The following is a 14,115-nucleotide window of genomic DNA, read 5'->3' on the forward strand; positions in this document are numbered from 1 at the left end:
ACCTCCACGCTGTTTTCCACAGTGACTGAGCCAACTTACATCCCCGTGCATGGGGTACAGGGTTTCTTCTCTCTGCATAATTGCCAGCATTAGTATTTTTTGTTTTTTGTTTTTTTTTTTTTGTTGTTGTTGTTGTTTTTGATGATAGCTGATCTGACAGGTGTGAGGTGATACCTCATTGCAACTTTGATTTGCATTTACCTGATGTTAAGTGATATTGAACATCTTTTCATGTGCCTGTGGCCCATCTGAATGTCTTCCTTGGAAAAATACCTGCTCAAGTCCTTTGCCCCTTTTATTTGTGGGCTTCTCTGGTGTTGAATGGTATCAGTTCGTTGTGTATTTTACATATTTTAACGACTTACATAAGATTCATATATTTTAATCTCTGATCTGATTGGGTATAAGATTTGCAGCTATCTTCACCCATTCAGGAGATTGCCTTTTCACTTTGTTGATGGTCTCCTTTGCTGTGCAGAGCTTTTTAGTTTGATGAAATAACATTTGGTTATTTTAGCTTTTATTTTGCTTGCCAGAGGAGATAGTCCTATATATATATATATATATATATATATATATCGCTGAAGCTGATGTCAAAGAACTTGCTGCCTATGTTTTCTTCAGGGAGTTTTATGGTTTCAGATCTTACATACAAGTCTTTAATCCATTTCGTACATTTTCTAGAATTTAATGTTCTCGTTAATTCAACAAGCTACTCTTCCGACAAGTTCAGTACTTTTGTAACTATTTATAAAATGATTTATGTATTCATTTTCAGTTTGGATTCCTAGCAAACAAATGATGTCTGTAATTAAAATCTCCCAAGTTCATAATTAAAAAAAGAACCAATCGTTTTTATTTATCCTGCTTGGAATTTGCTGAGCTTCCTGAACCTGTGGGTTTTTCTGTGATGAAACTTACAAAAGATTTTGTAATAATTTTTTTTTCAGATATTTCTGCCCCAGTCTCTCTGTACTCTCTGTCTGGGACTGCAAAAACATGTATGCAGGGTATCTTCATATTGGCTCTCAGGTTATTGAGGTTGTATTCCCTTTTCTTCTTTTCAATCTTTCTTTTCTCTGTATACTTTAGTGTGGATTATTTTTATTAACTGGCTTTTCACTGATTCTTTTTCTGTTTTTTTTTCCAATATTTTTTTAATCTCAATAAATGGATTTTTAATTTCAGTTATTGTATTGTTCAATTACAGAATTTCTTCTTAGTTTCCTTCTAGTTAGTCTATTTATTTTCAATGGACAGATTTTTCTCTTGATACTGGGGCTTGTTTTCTTGTTTTTTTTTCACATATTTAATAAGTTTTATATATTATATATTTTAGAGGCTCTGGATATTGCAATTTTCTTCTGAAAACTTATCAATTTTCTTCTAGTAGGCAGTTTAAATTACATGCAGATCACCCTGATTTTTAAAGACATGATTTTAGGTTTTGTTAGGACTATTTCCATCTATTAATGGTTTTGCACTTAGTCTGATGATAAGGGGAGCTGGAATATTTACAAAGCCTGAATTTGTTGAGACTTAACTGTGAACTTACCTCCCTTGGGCTGGGCAGCTGCTAAAACCTCTACTAAGCTCTTTCAAGGCTTTCAGTTTTCCTCTGGGCTGCTTTTAGCCTTGCATGGAACACAGGCAGTTTGAGTGGTGTCCACGTGCAGTTTTTGGACTCCCCCTTCTTTGACTCTCCACAGTCACACTCCTAGCCCTGATTTCCAGCTGCTCTGGAAGCCAGAAGTCTGTCTTCTTTTTCCTCCATAGGGATTCAATAACTGCAGCTTTCCACTTGAGCTCTTGCTATCCCCTTCCCCTCCTATCCTAGAGATGGAGGATGCTCTCAGTATCAATGCGGTGTCTAAAATCTGACATAGCCAAAGTAATACTTTTCTTTCAAGGATCTCATCTCCTTTAGTTTCTGCCTGCCTTAAGTCTCTTCCAGTTCTCTCCCTGGAGTTTATTCTTATTTTTAGCACAGGACAATTTATCATAAGCTAGCCTGTCTATCAGAGGCTGAAAATAGCCCCTTGTAGTTTTTTTTTTTTTTAAGGTTTTATTTATTTATTTTAGAGAGAGAAAGCCCAGCGGGGAACAGGGGGAAGTAGGGGTCAAGGGACAGAGCGAGAAGCAGACAGCCTGACATGGGGTTGCATCCCAGGACCCTGAGATCCTGATGTGAGTCGAAGAGAGATGCTCAACTGACTGAGCTACCCAGGTCCGCCCCCCATGTTGTAGTTTTTTCAAGTCTTTCTAAATAACTCATATCTAGTAGTAACAGTTAAAACAATGGACCTGTCAAATTTTATTTATCTTCTCAAATTTGTTTTATGACTCTCATGAGGCTTACTTTTGAGGTGTCTCCTTTGCCCCACTTGCCATTCTGTCATAGCTTCATGTTATTTTTACCTTCTGCCAATGTATATAGCTATTATTGATCTATCTATCATCTATCTATCTAATTCCTCTTTTCTGGACAACTCTGGATATCTTTAATACCATGCTATATAAGCAAATAAAATATAATCTGGGAACATTTTTTTGCCTTATTTTTAGCCGGAAAATCAGTTCACCGAGAGTATACTGGAGTTATTCTAGGATGGTATATTTAGAGTGGAAGGTTCTAGAGTTCTGGGGATTTTGCTGCACCTTAATCAGTATCCTATTGGGGACAAAAGGTGGGGATGGATTAGTGTCCTTTAATACCTTAGACTTGAGGACCTAGCTATGTGTACACATGAAAGCATCAAAACCAGCAAGCACGTTTATAATCTCTTACCCCTAACCATGACTAAATTTAGAATCTGTTCTTTGAGTTAGATTTGGAAATGTACTGAGGGACTCCCAGTACTTGCAATGGCAACTCAACAGAAAACTTTGTAGTCTTTCTACCCTAAGTCTCTCCCATTGCCACGTATTATATTGTTCACTGCAGGCCAGTGTTATCTAAAAATACTTTGGAGAGAAATGTCCATGACACGTTTCACCAAAAATGGAAGCATAGAGCGTACTATTCCCGGTAGGTATTCCTAAGTTAAAATAGCATTTTAAAGACTGAAATATTTTTATTTTTATCTATTTTTTTTAAAGATTTTATTAATCATGAGAGACACAGAGAGAGAGAGAGAGAGAGAGAGCGAGAGGCAGAGGGAGAAGCAGGCTCAGTGGGAGCAGCAGGGAGCCTGATGTGGGACTTGATCCTGGAACTCCAGGATCACGCCCAGGGCTAAAGGCAGGCGCCAAACCGCTGAGCCACCCAGGGATCCCTGAAATATTTTTAATTATAAAAATACATAATCCAATACAAGCATGTGCATAACATTTAAATTTGATCCTTAGGTTTCCCAAAATTTGTTTCACCAAGGAATTATTATTATCATTTTCTCATTTCTACCCGCTGCTGTGCAAAATTATTTTGTGTGTCTTTATTCATTCAGGTTGGTCTCAGTCCCTCCGTGTAACCTGACCAGTTGTCTTCTCTTAACTCTTCATTGCTCTCTAAGCTAACTAGATGCTGACTGGGAACTTTTAAAGCCCTGTATATAATAACCAGATAATTATATTTATTTATCCTGTTATGAAGTTTATAACTAATGGTGTTCATGAACTTGCTACCATTCTTTTGCTTTATTTGTGTATTCATTTTAACACTTTGAGGATCCATATACTTAGAAAACTTCACCTTTTTTCCCTTTAAACTTGAAGCCTATACTCCATTTCTTATAAGGTATTATGTTAAACCTCTTAAACAGTTTGATATTTAATAATTTAAAACTTAGCTAATATCAATGTGTGTGTGTGTGTGTGTGTGAGAGAGAGAGAGAGAGAGAGAGAGAGAGAGATGTAATAATCTTCCAAGAAAGAAACAGGAACTTGCCATTTTTCTCCTCTTATAACACCCATGGCTTGTGAACGCTGTATTTCATTACTAAATCATGGAAAATGAAGTCTTTACAATTTCACCTCTAATAATATGCCTAGTTTATCTGTGATACCTTTGAAAAGGTTTCTCTTAGGCTGTACTTTTTTTCAGCAGCAAACTTTTCCCTGGTTCATTTTTTTTTTCTTTCATAGTTTGCTCTTTTCAATTTTGAATTCTGCTTGCTTATGCAAAGTGACAACCTATTGGCCGGAAATTTGGGAAATTTAAATTAATTTTACTATAATTTTAACTTAGACACTTCCATATTTAAGAGGGATATTTAATATTGAATACTTTATGAACACTTGGGAATTCTGATGAACTCATTTTTGTAGATATCTTGGAAGGATTTGCTTATGTTACAGCTGATCTTGAAGAAATGCATCATTTATTTTGTAAGCTTTTTGTCACAGCAGGGTCTCTGAGCACATTTTCAGTTTCATAGGCTTTGTTGTTCATAATCAGATGTTCTGATTGTATATGATTTTCCTTAAGCCTCTGCAATATCATATTGGTGAATATCTTCAACTCAGAAATTTGTCATTAAATCACAGGTTCCCCCCCACTTAATTGTACTGCTCATTCTAAAATAGTTATTAATAGAGTTTCTCTATCAAAGTCTGAAGTATATTTTCCTGTTTTAATGAGTTTTTATTTCCATAGAGATAAATAAATTTGTACATATTTAAGCCACAAACAGAGTTGTTTGTGAATAGAGTACCACCCTTTGACTGACTAGACTATTTTGATTTGTAACTTAAATTTAAGTCACAGAGGTCAGTGTTAATTACTATCAGATTTTTCTTCCTTGAACCTTTGGTTTTCATTTTTGTTTTTAGGGTTTATTCTCAAAGATTAATTCTAATTCTATTCTATTTTATTAAAGAAATTACATTAGTATATTTGGGTGTTTTAATCTTACTTGTAAATTATTTGCTTTTTAGAATCAATTTTTTAGCATACCTTATTATTTTTTAACTATGGTTTTGAAATAACCAAATATAGATTTCTAGAAAAATCCAATAAAATATGTCAAACAGGAATATATATTTCTATTGGTTTTGTGTCTCATTAAGGAAATTACATATTGTATAACTATAATTTCACTGTGTGTATATATCATAGTCATGATAATTGGGTATAAGAATATTTGTAAAAATAATTTATAGTATTTATATTATTTCACAGTACTTTAATTATTAGTGAAGTTTAGATAAAGTTATAAGAGTGGGCAATTGGGAAGGAAAATGACATTGAAATGAGCATTAACAAATTGAAGACCATGAAACAATCAGATCATTCAAATGTCTTTTTCCTAAAGGACTGTCAATCATAAATATGAAAACATGGGTTAGAAAAAAAAGTTCTTTAAATATATAAAAGCTTTAAATATTATATTTGGTCTTAGCACTATAAAAGTCTTCTCCAATACTTTTTTTTTTTTTTTTAATATTCTGGCACCATAAAAATGGTGATATTGTTTATCCATTTTCAGTTGTACAGAAATTCGAATAATATTGGTTCTCTAATGTCCATCCAAGTCTTGTAAAGTTAAATCTAGTAACACTGAGTATTTAGATTCATGGTTACTGTTTTAGCAACCTCTCTTCTTTAAATATTTATTGCTACATTCGTTTTCACTAAACCAGAAGATAATACTCATAAAAAAATTTTTTATGGATTTTAGAAAAAAACTATAATTAAAATCATCAATAGTTTCATTACATGTCAGGTAGTCAATACTGGGGAAGAATTATATCAAAATATATTTCTCATGTTATAACAAATTAGGCTGATCACTTCAACAAATTAAAGGTGATATATATCTGCCAACATACAATCTTATCTTTCTCATTCACGATCAGAAGTGTAATCAGTGATATTTTTATTTTTGGTAAACACAAATGTATAACTATTTCATATATATGTGACATATGCAAAACTACTCTAGGAGTACACATGGAAAGAATTCTCATTTATACTCATTAAACAATGCATTTCATTTTTCTGGACTGTATAAGAGCATATTATATTTAAATATTTTTTTAAAAATCTAGCATATGAAGATAGCATATCAAAAGACGTATTGTCCTAAAGCATCATATTTCATTTTGTATAAAGGATACCATCCTAAATAGTTCAGTGTTTCTTAGAAATCATTTTTATGTTTGTGTAGTTCTAAGGCTGCTTCTTATCTGATGCACACAAGCATATTTTTAAATATAGCTTGACTTGAATTAATACAGTGTAATTATATTTTTCTTGAGGATATTGTTAACTTTACATGGAAGGACTCATTAGTGAAAATGAATACGTATGTCATACCATATAACACCTTCACCATGCAAAGTTGCTAAAACAGTATGGAAAAAACCTCCTCAGGAAAATTTGATATAGCTTTCCTATGCTTTTCCAGACCTATTTTCAACACTGCTAAAAGGGGGGAAAATTCAAGAAGGCACTGAAGAGACCACCTCACCAGACCCTGATGTTACTTCTCCTCTGGATGTACATGCTGCAGCTCCATAGGAGCCAGGTTGGAAAAGTTTCTAGGAAAACGACATTTAATAACATCTTTTTAAGTAGAAAGATTTTTTTTTTCTATGGCAGTTTGTCTTTTTAGACCCCAGAGTACATGAAAAAGTCTATACTTTTATTTTGAACTTAACATCTATTTCTTTTTTTTTTTTTTTTAACATCTATTTCTTAATTGCTATTTAAAAAAATATATCAGTGACAAACATCTGGCTTCTCAAAAATATTTTTGAAATGTCGTAGTTTTAAAGCATGCAAAATTAGCTAATTAAAAACATCATGGTTCTGTTTTATACATACTCTAAAAATAGCAAGCTGTTATTAATCCATTATATTAGAGTTTGAAGTTAAATTATTATAAAAAGGTATATCAACTTTGTCAAGCATTTCTGTATATACTATATAAATGGAAGTAGGTAGTTTCTATAAGTTCCCTTTTCTGTATCTCAAGCTCTATATTATTGCTCTTGACTCTTAGTGAAAGTTTAAAAGTAATTAAATATTCATATGATATTGTTAATTGTCTATACCTGGGAGGACTCTGAAGATACAGGTCAGTGAATTTGCAAAATGACCTTAAAAGGACATTTTAAAAAAAACTAACCTCAAAACCTTAATTTCAGATTTTGTATATTTTGAAATATAATGAATCTCCACTCAGATTATTAAAATGCATTGCAGTAGAGAAGCATGGCAGTAATTCCATGAATACAAGTTGCACATTGTAATTGTAACTGGTGTATTTAAAAAAAAAATTAGTTGCTTTGTAGCCTTTTGGCTAAATCAAATGTAGTACTGTTCTTATCAGCTTAATATCTGGTATGTCCCCTATCTGAGGATAAAATATGTAAATGGATTTTTGGAGCAGGGAGAAGAAATTAGTAGCTTGCTCCATCCACTGTCATCCATCGACCTGGTTATTTCAGTACATCCGGGAATGATACATCTCTACACCACAGACACACAAACCATAGTCATGACTTTTAAAAGGTTATCACTTAGCAATAGTCAAAATATATGTAAATGAAGAATGAAAAACATCATTTAACTGGGGGACCATAATAAACTAAGTTAATTTGTCAATGAAAGATATAAGAAAATCAATAGTTATACCGTTGACAGTTTAATTCTGAAATGATAAGTGCACAAAATATAGGAATTATCTTTGCATATGTATAAGAGCTAATGTTATAATAGTATATATTTACATGTCTGCTTAATCCAAGCATGATACATTTGAAGTTTAAGACATCTTTCTACTTGTTTATAATTCTCTCGCCAACTTATTCACAGAAAAATGTACAGTAATCTATACTTGGTTTACAGGCTTTATCATATTTGCCTTGTATTACAAAAGTTATTTCAGGAAATTATGTTTTGCTGCTCTTATTCTTCTTTCCCTAGTATTTAGTTGTGAACTCCTTGATAGAAGTTATTGTACCTCAGTATATCATTGCTTCTGTCTCCTATGAGGTCTGATAAATTGATTTTAAAATATTAGTTACATAGGAAGTTTATTGATAGAACTAAATGTGCAGAGTCAGACATTAAAAAAAATACTTGGGTGGGGTACCTGGGTGGCACATTTGGTTAAGAGTCTGGCTCTTGATTTTGGCTCAGGTCATAATCTCAAGGGTTGTTAGATTAAGTCCCATATTGGGCTCCTCACTGGGCTGGCCATAGAGCCTGCTTAAGATTCTCTCTCCTCTTTCCCCTTTCCCTTACTTAAAAAAAAAAAAATGGCAAAAAAAAATTCTTGATAGATAAATAGGCATTGGTCCTAACACTGTATTTATTAATTTCAGATGCATTTATAAGTCCATCTGCCTAGTAACTATAAAGCGACTTTGGCATATGTGGCTACTATCTTTTCTTAATGGCCTAGCATATTGTTAGTTTGGACAGACTAGAGTGGTGGTCCAGGTAGCATTTTTTCAAAATTCTAACTTTTTCATGTTGCATTGAGTAAACACTCAATGAGAATGAACTATTTAATTATCAGCCTACATAAAATAAGCAGCAATAAACATAACTCTACATCTGAAACTAATAATGTACTATATGTTAGCCAGTTGAATACAAATGAAAAAATAAATATAACTCTAAAGTAAGGATAACATGGGGTTCCTTATTTCTTGTAAATGAGAGCATTGTTGACAAATTTAGCTGCTCCAAGTTCTTTACAGTATGGATCAGCAAAACTGAAAAGAGACAGGCAGCAATTATTAAGATAAAAATGGATCAAGAGCAAAATTTTCTAACAGATTGAGATAGAGAAAAAACAACTTCATTAATCCTGTTAATAAATAATTTTAGCTGAAGTGTTAAACATATTTTTTTCAGTCAAGAAGAAAGGGTCATAAATAGATCAGATTTAGGCGTTCATAGTGATGAGTGAAGTTGAGCAATAGCTCTGTGAATAACTGCTCCCAATAAATGAAGCAAATCTCTGGAGAGACTAAGAACGGATTATATTAAAAACAGTCTGGAGAGTAAGAGATAATTTAGTTCAAAGGTCTCATTTTGTCTCATAGTAGAGACTATCTGTGGGCATACATATACGTGTGTGTGTATATATATGTATGTCTCATAGTAGAGACTATCTGTGGGCATACATACATATGTGTGTATATGTGTGCATACACGTATACCTATGCATACATACATCATATTAAAAATTGTAGAGGAGAGATAGGCTAAGCAGCCTATATTTTCCTGGGGAATAAACTGTAAAAATTAACTATTAAATGAAAATAAAGGAGATAATAAAAAAAAGAAAATAAAGGAGATAATGACAAAAGTGAATTTCAGGTTTTAGAAATTATCATTGAAATGTAAGAAAGTGAATCATGCAATTCATTATATGTATTCTCTAATATTAATAATGTTAATCTAATGCATCATCAGTTGTATTATTTACATCAGCATATAAATATGCTGCCATATGTTCATCCCCCTTTAGGTACTACACATTTCTCTAAAAACAATTCATTGAAAAATTATCTATATGTTGTCTTCATAATTTTTCTATGAAAGAGCTGTCTGCATTCCCCATGTTTTCTCACAAAATCATTCCAGTTAGACTAATTGGACTTCTATCCAACTGTTTGCCAAAGCAGCCCAACTCAGTATCACCCATAATGCTCACATTGTCAAATCTAGAAGTCCATTTTCAGCCTTCATCATATTTGAGTTATCAATAGCATTAATCATGTATAATAGCTACCTCTTTTTTGAAGCAATTATGTTGGTTGGTTTCTAAAACATCCCTCTGTTCTGCTTCTTTTCTTGCCTTTTCTATTTCCTTGGTTGATTTCTCCTCCAGGGATCAGTCATTTGATTTTTATATTGCCATTTACTCTCCATGTGGTTTTATTCAGCCTCAAGACTTTATATTAACTGAATCCTGAATATATATTCCAGCCTAGATTTCTCTTCTGAACTCAGACTTCTATATCCAGAATTGTACATGCTCAACTTGGATGTTTATCAGGCATCTTATATAACATTTCCGAATCTGAACTTCTTATTAACTTACGTCAACCTGTTCCTTCCACAGTAATCACTGTTTGACAAAAGGGAGATTCCAGTATTCCAATAACTCTAGACAGAAACTTGAAGTTCTTTTTGACCTCACTTTTTCTCAAACTTTATAATATGTTCAATAGCAAATTTCTGTGGCTTTCCTTTAAAAGTATATTTAGAAATTTTTCTTTTAAAACAAATGTTTAATTTTATTTAAGTTTTTATTTAAATTCCAGTTGGTTAACATACAGTATAATATTGGTTTCTAGTATATAATATATTGATTCAACACTTCCATATAACACCCAGTGCTCATCACAACAAGTGCACTCATTTATCTCCATCACCTATTTATTAACCCATCCTCCAATTCACCTCCCTTCTGGTAACCATCAGTTTGTTTTTTGTAGTTAAGAGTCTGTTTCTTGATTGCCTTTTTAAACTGTTACTATTACCACTCTGGTCCTTGATAACATCACCTATCCCTTGGATTAATTCAATAGCCCTAAATAGATTTTGTGATTCCATATTTACCATCTGCCCCAAGAGTCTGTTTTGCTTTATAGACCTGTGTTGTCCAGTATGGAGCCCCAGAGCTGATGCGTTCCCTGAAATGAAATAATTTTCACTTAACCCATATTTTCTGAATTGCACATCTGAACAAATTAAATGAGCAGCTAACTCCTATATGACCAAAGCTTACGAAAGTTGTGTAAGTCAGATACTGGAGTTAGGATAGGTTCTCAATTTATTTCTAATAAGAAGACTACATTCCTAGCCTGAAAAAATAAAAATATAGATCTGTATGATTTTGGTCAGAGCACTTAACAATTCCATATTTCGTTCTCATCTCTAAAATAACTAAAATAATATTACCTACTTTATAGATTTTTGAGGGTTAAGTAAAACGAAAAAGATAAATCACTTAGTGCAGGACAAAAATACTTACAGATTTGTATTTATAATCAAATGATAAAAATATATTAATCTATAATTAATAAAATTGAGAGATTGACGTTGAGAACTTTAAGCATATCTTAAAGGCTACAGAAAAGTGAAGGAGGGTAAATTTGCAGTTATTAAAACCATTATGATTCTGATGCACAGGAAATAATATCAGCCCTCAAAATGTATATAGAGAAAAGGAAATATGGCAAAACTGCAGTAAATCAACATTTTCACAGGAAAATTCTTCATATGATTTTAATAAATGAAAATCTATACATGTATTGGATAGAAGAATATTTTTCCATTTAAAACCATTTGAAAATAAGTACAAGAGCAAAACCTGGGATTTTCATTTGTACTTTGGTAAAATATACTTCATATGTTTCTTAAAATAGACATACTCATTTAAAAATTAGATTATTTTATGGAACAGTTGTTTTCCTATGTATTTTATGTGCTTTGTATGTCCTATAAGTTATGAAGGACATTTTTTATATTGCTTGTTAAAAAAAATGTCACTATAACTACCACACCAAAGAAACTAAAACTTTTTTGTGGCTTTACAGTCCATATTCTGTTACAGCTCACATTTTAACGGTGTAATTTTGGATATTTTGGATATTTTAAAATATACTTCAAATATTAGGGATCAGTGCATTCTTTAAGATTTGGAAAATGTAATAAATTTTATTGATGTTAGTTTGCTTCCCTGAAAGAAGAGATATCTTAAAAATAAATTAGTTTTATGTAAAAAGCAAACAAGCATTTAATATGTAATTATATTTTAATAAAGATCAATTAAATAATTTGATTTTCTAACATATATCTATGGTGGAAGGAAAGTATTAATAACTGGTTAGTTATCTTTTCTCTATCTTCAGACAGTCTCCTTGTACTACAAATTCAAGGAGTTTATAGGTATATACCAGATCCAAGGTAAATGAAAATCTGGCCAGGTTACTTTTTTAAAAAATTTCATTTATTTATTCATGAGAGACAGAGAGAGAGAGAGAGAGAGAGAGAGAGAGAGAGACAGGCAGAGGGAGAAGCAGGCTCCATGCAGGGTGCCTGATGTGGGACTCGATCCCCGGTCTCTTTCCTTCCTTTTTAATGCTTTTAGGTCATTAAAATTGTTACCTATTTTAGCCTATATCATTTATAATTAAACCCTATTAATTATAGAGATTTAATTCATATACTAGGCTGAAGGCAGTGCTAGACCGTGCTGCCCAAGGTTACTTTTCATTAAACCAAATACCTGTACCTACTTGTTGAGACGGCTTACTGGATGATAACTAACTATATTGATACATCAGAGAATCAGAACGGGGTGTAATAGCTTAAGGGACCCCAGTGCTGATTGGTTTCCTGAAATGAGGTTGTCTTCACACACCCTGTATTGTCTTTTTTGATTCCCTGTCCTGAATCCTGAGTGAGTGGGATCTTTGGAAGCCCTGCCTTTGAGTCTTCTGCTGTGCTGTTGCCTATTTCTGTGTCTAGAATTTGGTTGTGTTCCCTATATCCTTTCATAACACTAAACAAACATGGTGTTAGATGAAACTTTGGTGTTGGATTATTATTATATGTGTTACACTTGATTATTAATTCAAAACCAAGACCACTGAGGTTTATTTATAGATATATACCAGGTCCAAGATAAATGAGAATCTGTATGCATTACTGATTGATATAGAAGGATTGTAGGTGGTTTTTCATGTCTTTTAAATTTAATTATAATACAAAATTTAATTAAAATCACTTAAGTGAAAATGGTAACATAAAACAAAAGTAACTACTGGTAATAAAAAATGAAGTATATAGAAGTAATGTAGTTGATGAGAAGGTGGGCTTTATTTTCAAAGTTCTGCTCCATTATTTATTAGTTATGTCACTCTGGGTAGATTACCTAACCACTCTATGGGTCAGTTTCTTTATTAGTAAGATCTGGTTAATAATAATTGATGACTTCATGGGATTGAGAATTTAATGAGATACTTAATAAAGTGCATATAACATGCTAAATATATTATCTATTAGCACAGTATATGAATTAAACCTCTATAATTAATAGGGTTTAATTATAAATGATATGGGCTAAAATAGGTAACAATTTTAATGACTTAAAAGCATTAAAAAGGAAGGAAAGAGAATTTACTTCTGAAATGTTTGGCTTAATGCAAATACAATTTTAAATTGTCTTTTTTTTCCTTTCTCTCCCTGCTGTGTAAATAGCGTTTTCAATGCTGTCTCCTCATTTTTCTTCTACTGTTAAAAGTTATTCCCTCTGGGACACCTCATCTGTGGCTACCATAATCATTAGAAGGCCAGATGTTAATCAAAATATTTTCTAAAGTCCTGAACTTTTATCTGACCTCCAGCACCATAATCCATATTGACTACTAGAATTCAGGTCTTAACATTAAATGCTTTATGTCTACTAACTTAATAGTCTTAACATTGAACTCTTTGTGTCCTTAACTTCCTAAGATAATGTCCTTTTCATTCAGTGTCTTCTAACTTAATGAAGTTCTACCTAGGCCAATGTCAGTTTTAAAGCCTTTGATGACTTGCATTATCTGAAGTTACTGTGTTTAGCAGGCTCTGTAGGTTCTTGGAAATCTAATGTGCCCCTGATTTTCCAGCTTCATATTCTTTCTTTCCAACAGCCTTATGTTCAAACCACAATTTCCATCTTTTACAATGCTCTGTGAACATAATTTCTCATGTGCTTCTCTCTACCTACTAGGGATTCTTTTATTTTCTAGTTCTTGGTCTAGGTAAAACTGCTTATTCTCCAATTCAAATACTGATGCCATGTCTGGTCTGTGAAGCCTGGAATCTCTTAAGCAAGCGTTAGTCACTGCTGACCCTAGGATCCCATAGCATCTTGTTCAGAATCATAGTGTAACCCCTTATTCAGAATCATGGTGTAACCCCTATTGCCCGTGGTGTTCTAAGTGTACTGACTGTGGCTCATTCCCTAATGAACTTGAAATTCTGTGAAGTCAAGGACTGTGTCTTTTTCTTAATTGTAATTTACTACCTCATGAAAAAAATAACTTTGGTAATTGGATTTTTAAAATTGAGAAAACTGAACAATGGAAATTAAACAGAAGCAACTAATCATCATTGTTCAAAAGAGAGAATCTTCAAAAACACCCTTACTCCTTAATAAT

General features: G+C 32.5%; 1 protein-coding gene and 1 non-coding gene across 24 annotated transcripts in view; both read left to right on the forward strand.

Moving 5' to 3' along the window:
• EPHA6 (EPH receptor A6) overlaps window positions 1-14,115 on the forward strand; it is an 880,674-nt gene that overhangs the window by 137,742 nt on the left and 728,817 nt on the right. For 2 of the 23 annotated variants that reach the window (XM_025417351.3, XM_025417345.3), the window contains exon 2: window positions 6,348-6,467. The exons of the other annotated variants lie outside the window; for them this stretch is intronic. In XM_025417351.3, coding sequence (XP_025273136.1) covers window positions 6,420-6,467 — 48 coding nt within the window. In that variant the 5' untranslated portion in view covers window positions 6,348-6,419. The remainder of the gene's footprint in view (window positions 1-6,347; window positions 6,468-14,115) is intronic. 23 annotated transcript variants of the gene reach the window in all.
• On the forward strand, window positions 7,225-7,417 carry LOC112641649 (U2 spliceosomal RNA). The gene has a single exon (XR_003124747.1). It is a non-coding gene; the product is annotated as a U2 spliceosomal RNA (small nuclear RNA).

Source organism: Canis lupus, chromosome 33, assembly GCF_003254725.2.
Source record: "Canis lupus dingo isolate Sandy chromosome 33, ASM325472v2, whole genome shotgun sequence".
NCBI lineage: Eukaryota > Metazoa > Chordata > Mammalia > Carnivora > Canidae > Canis > Canis lupus.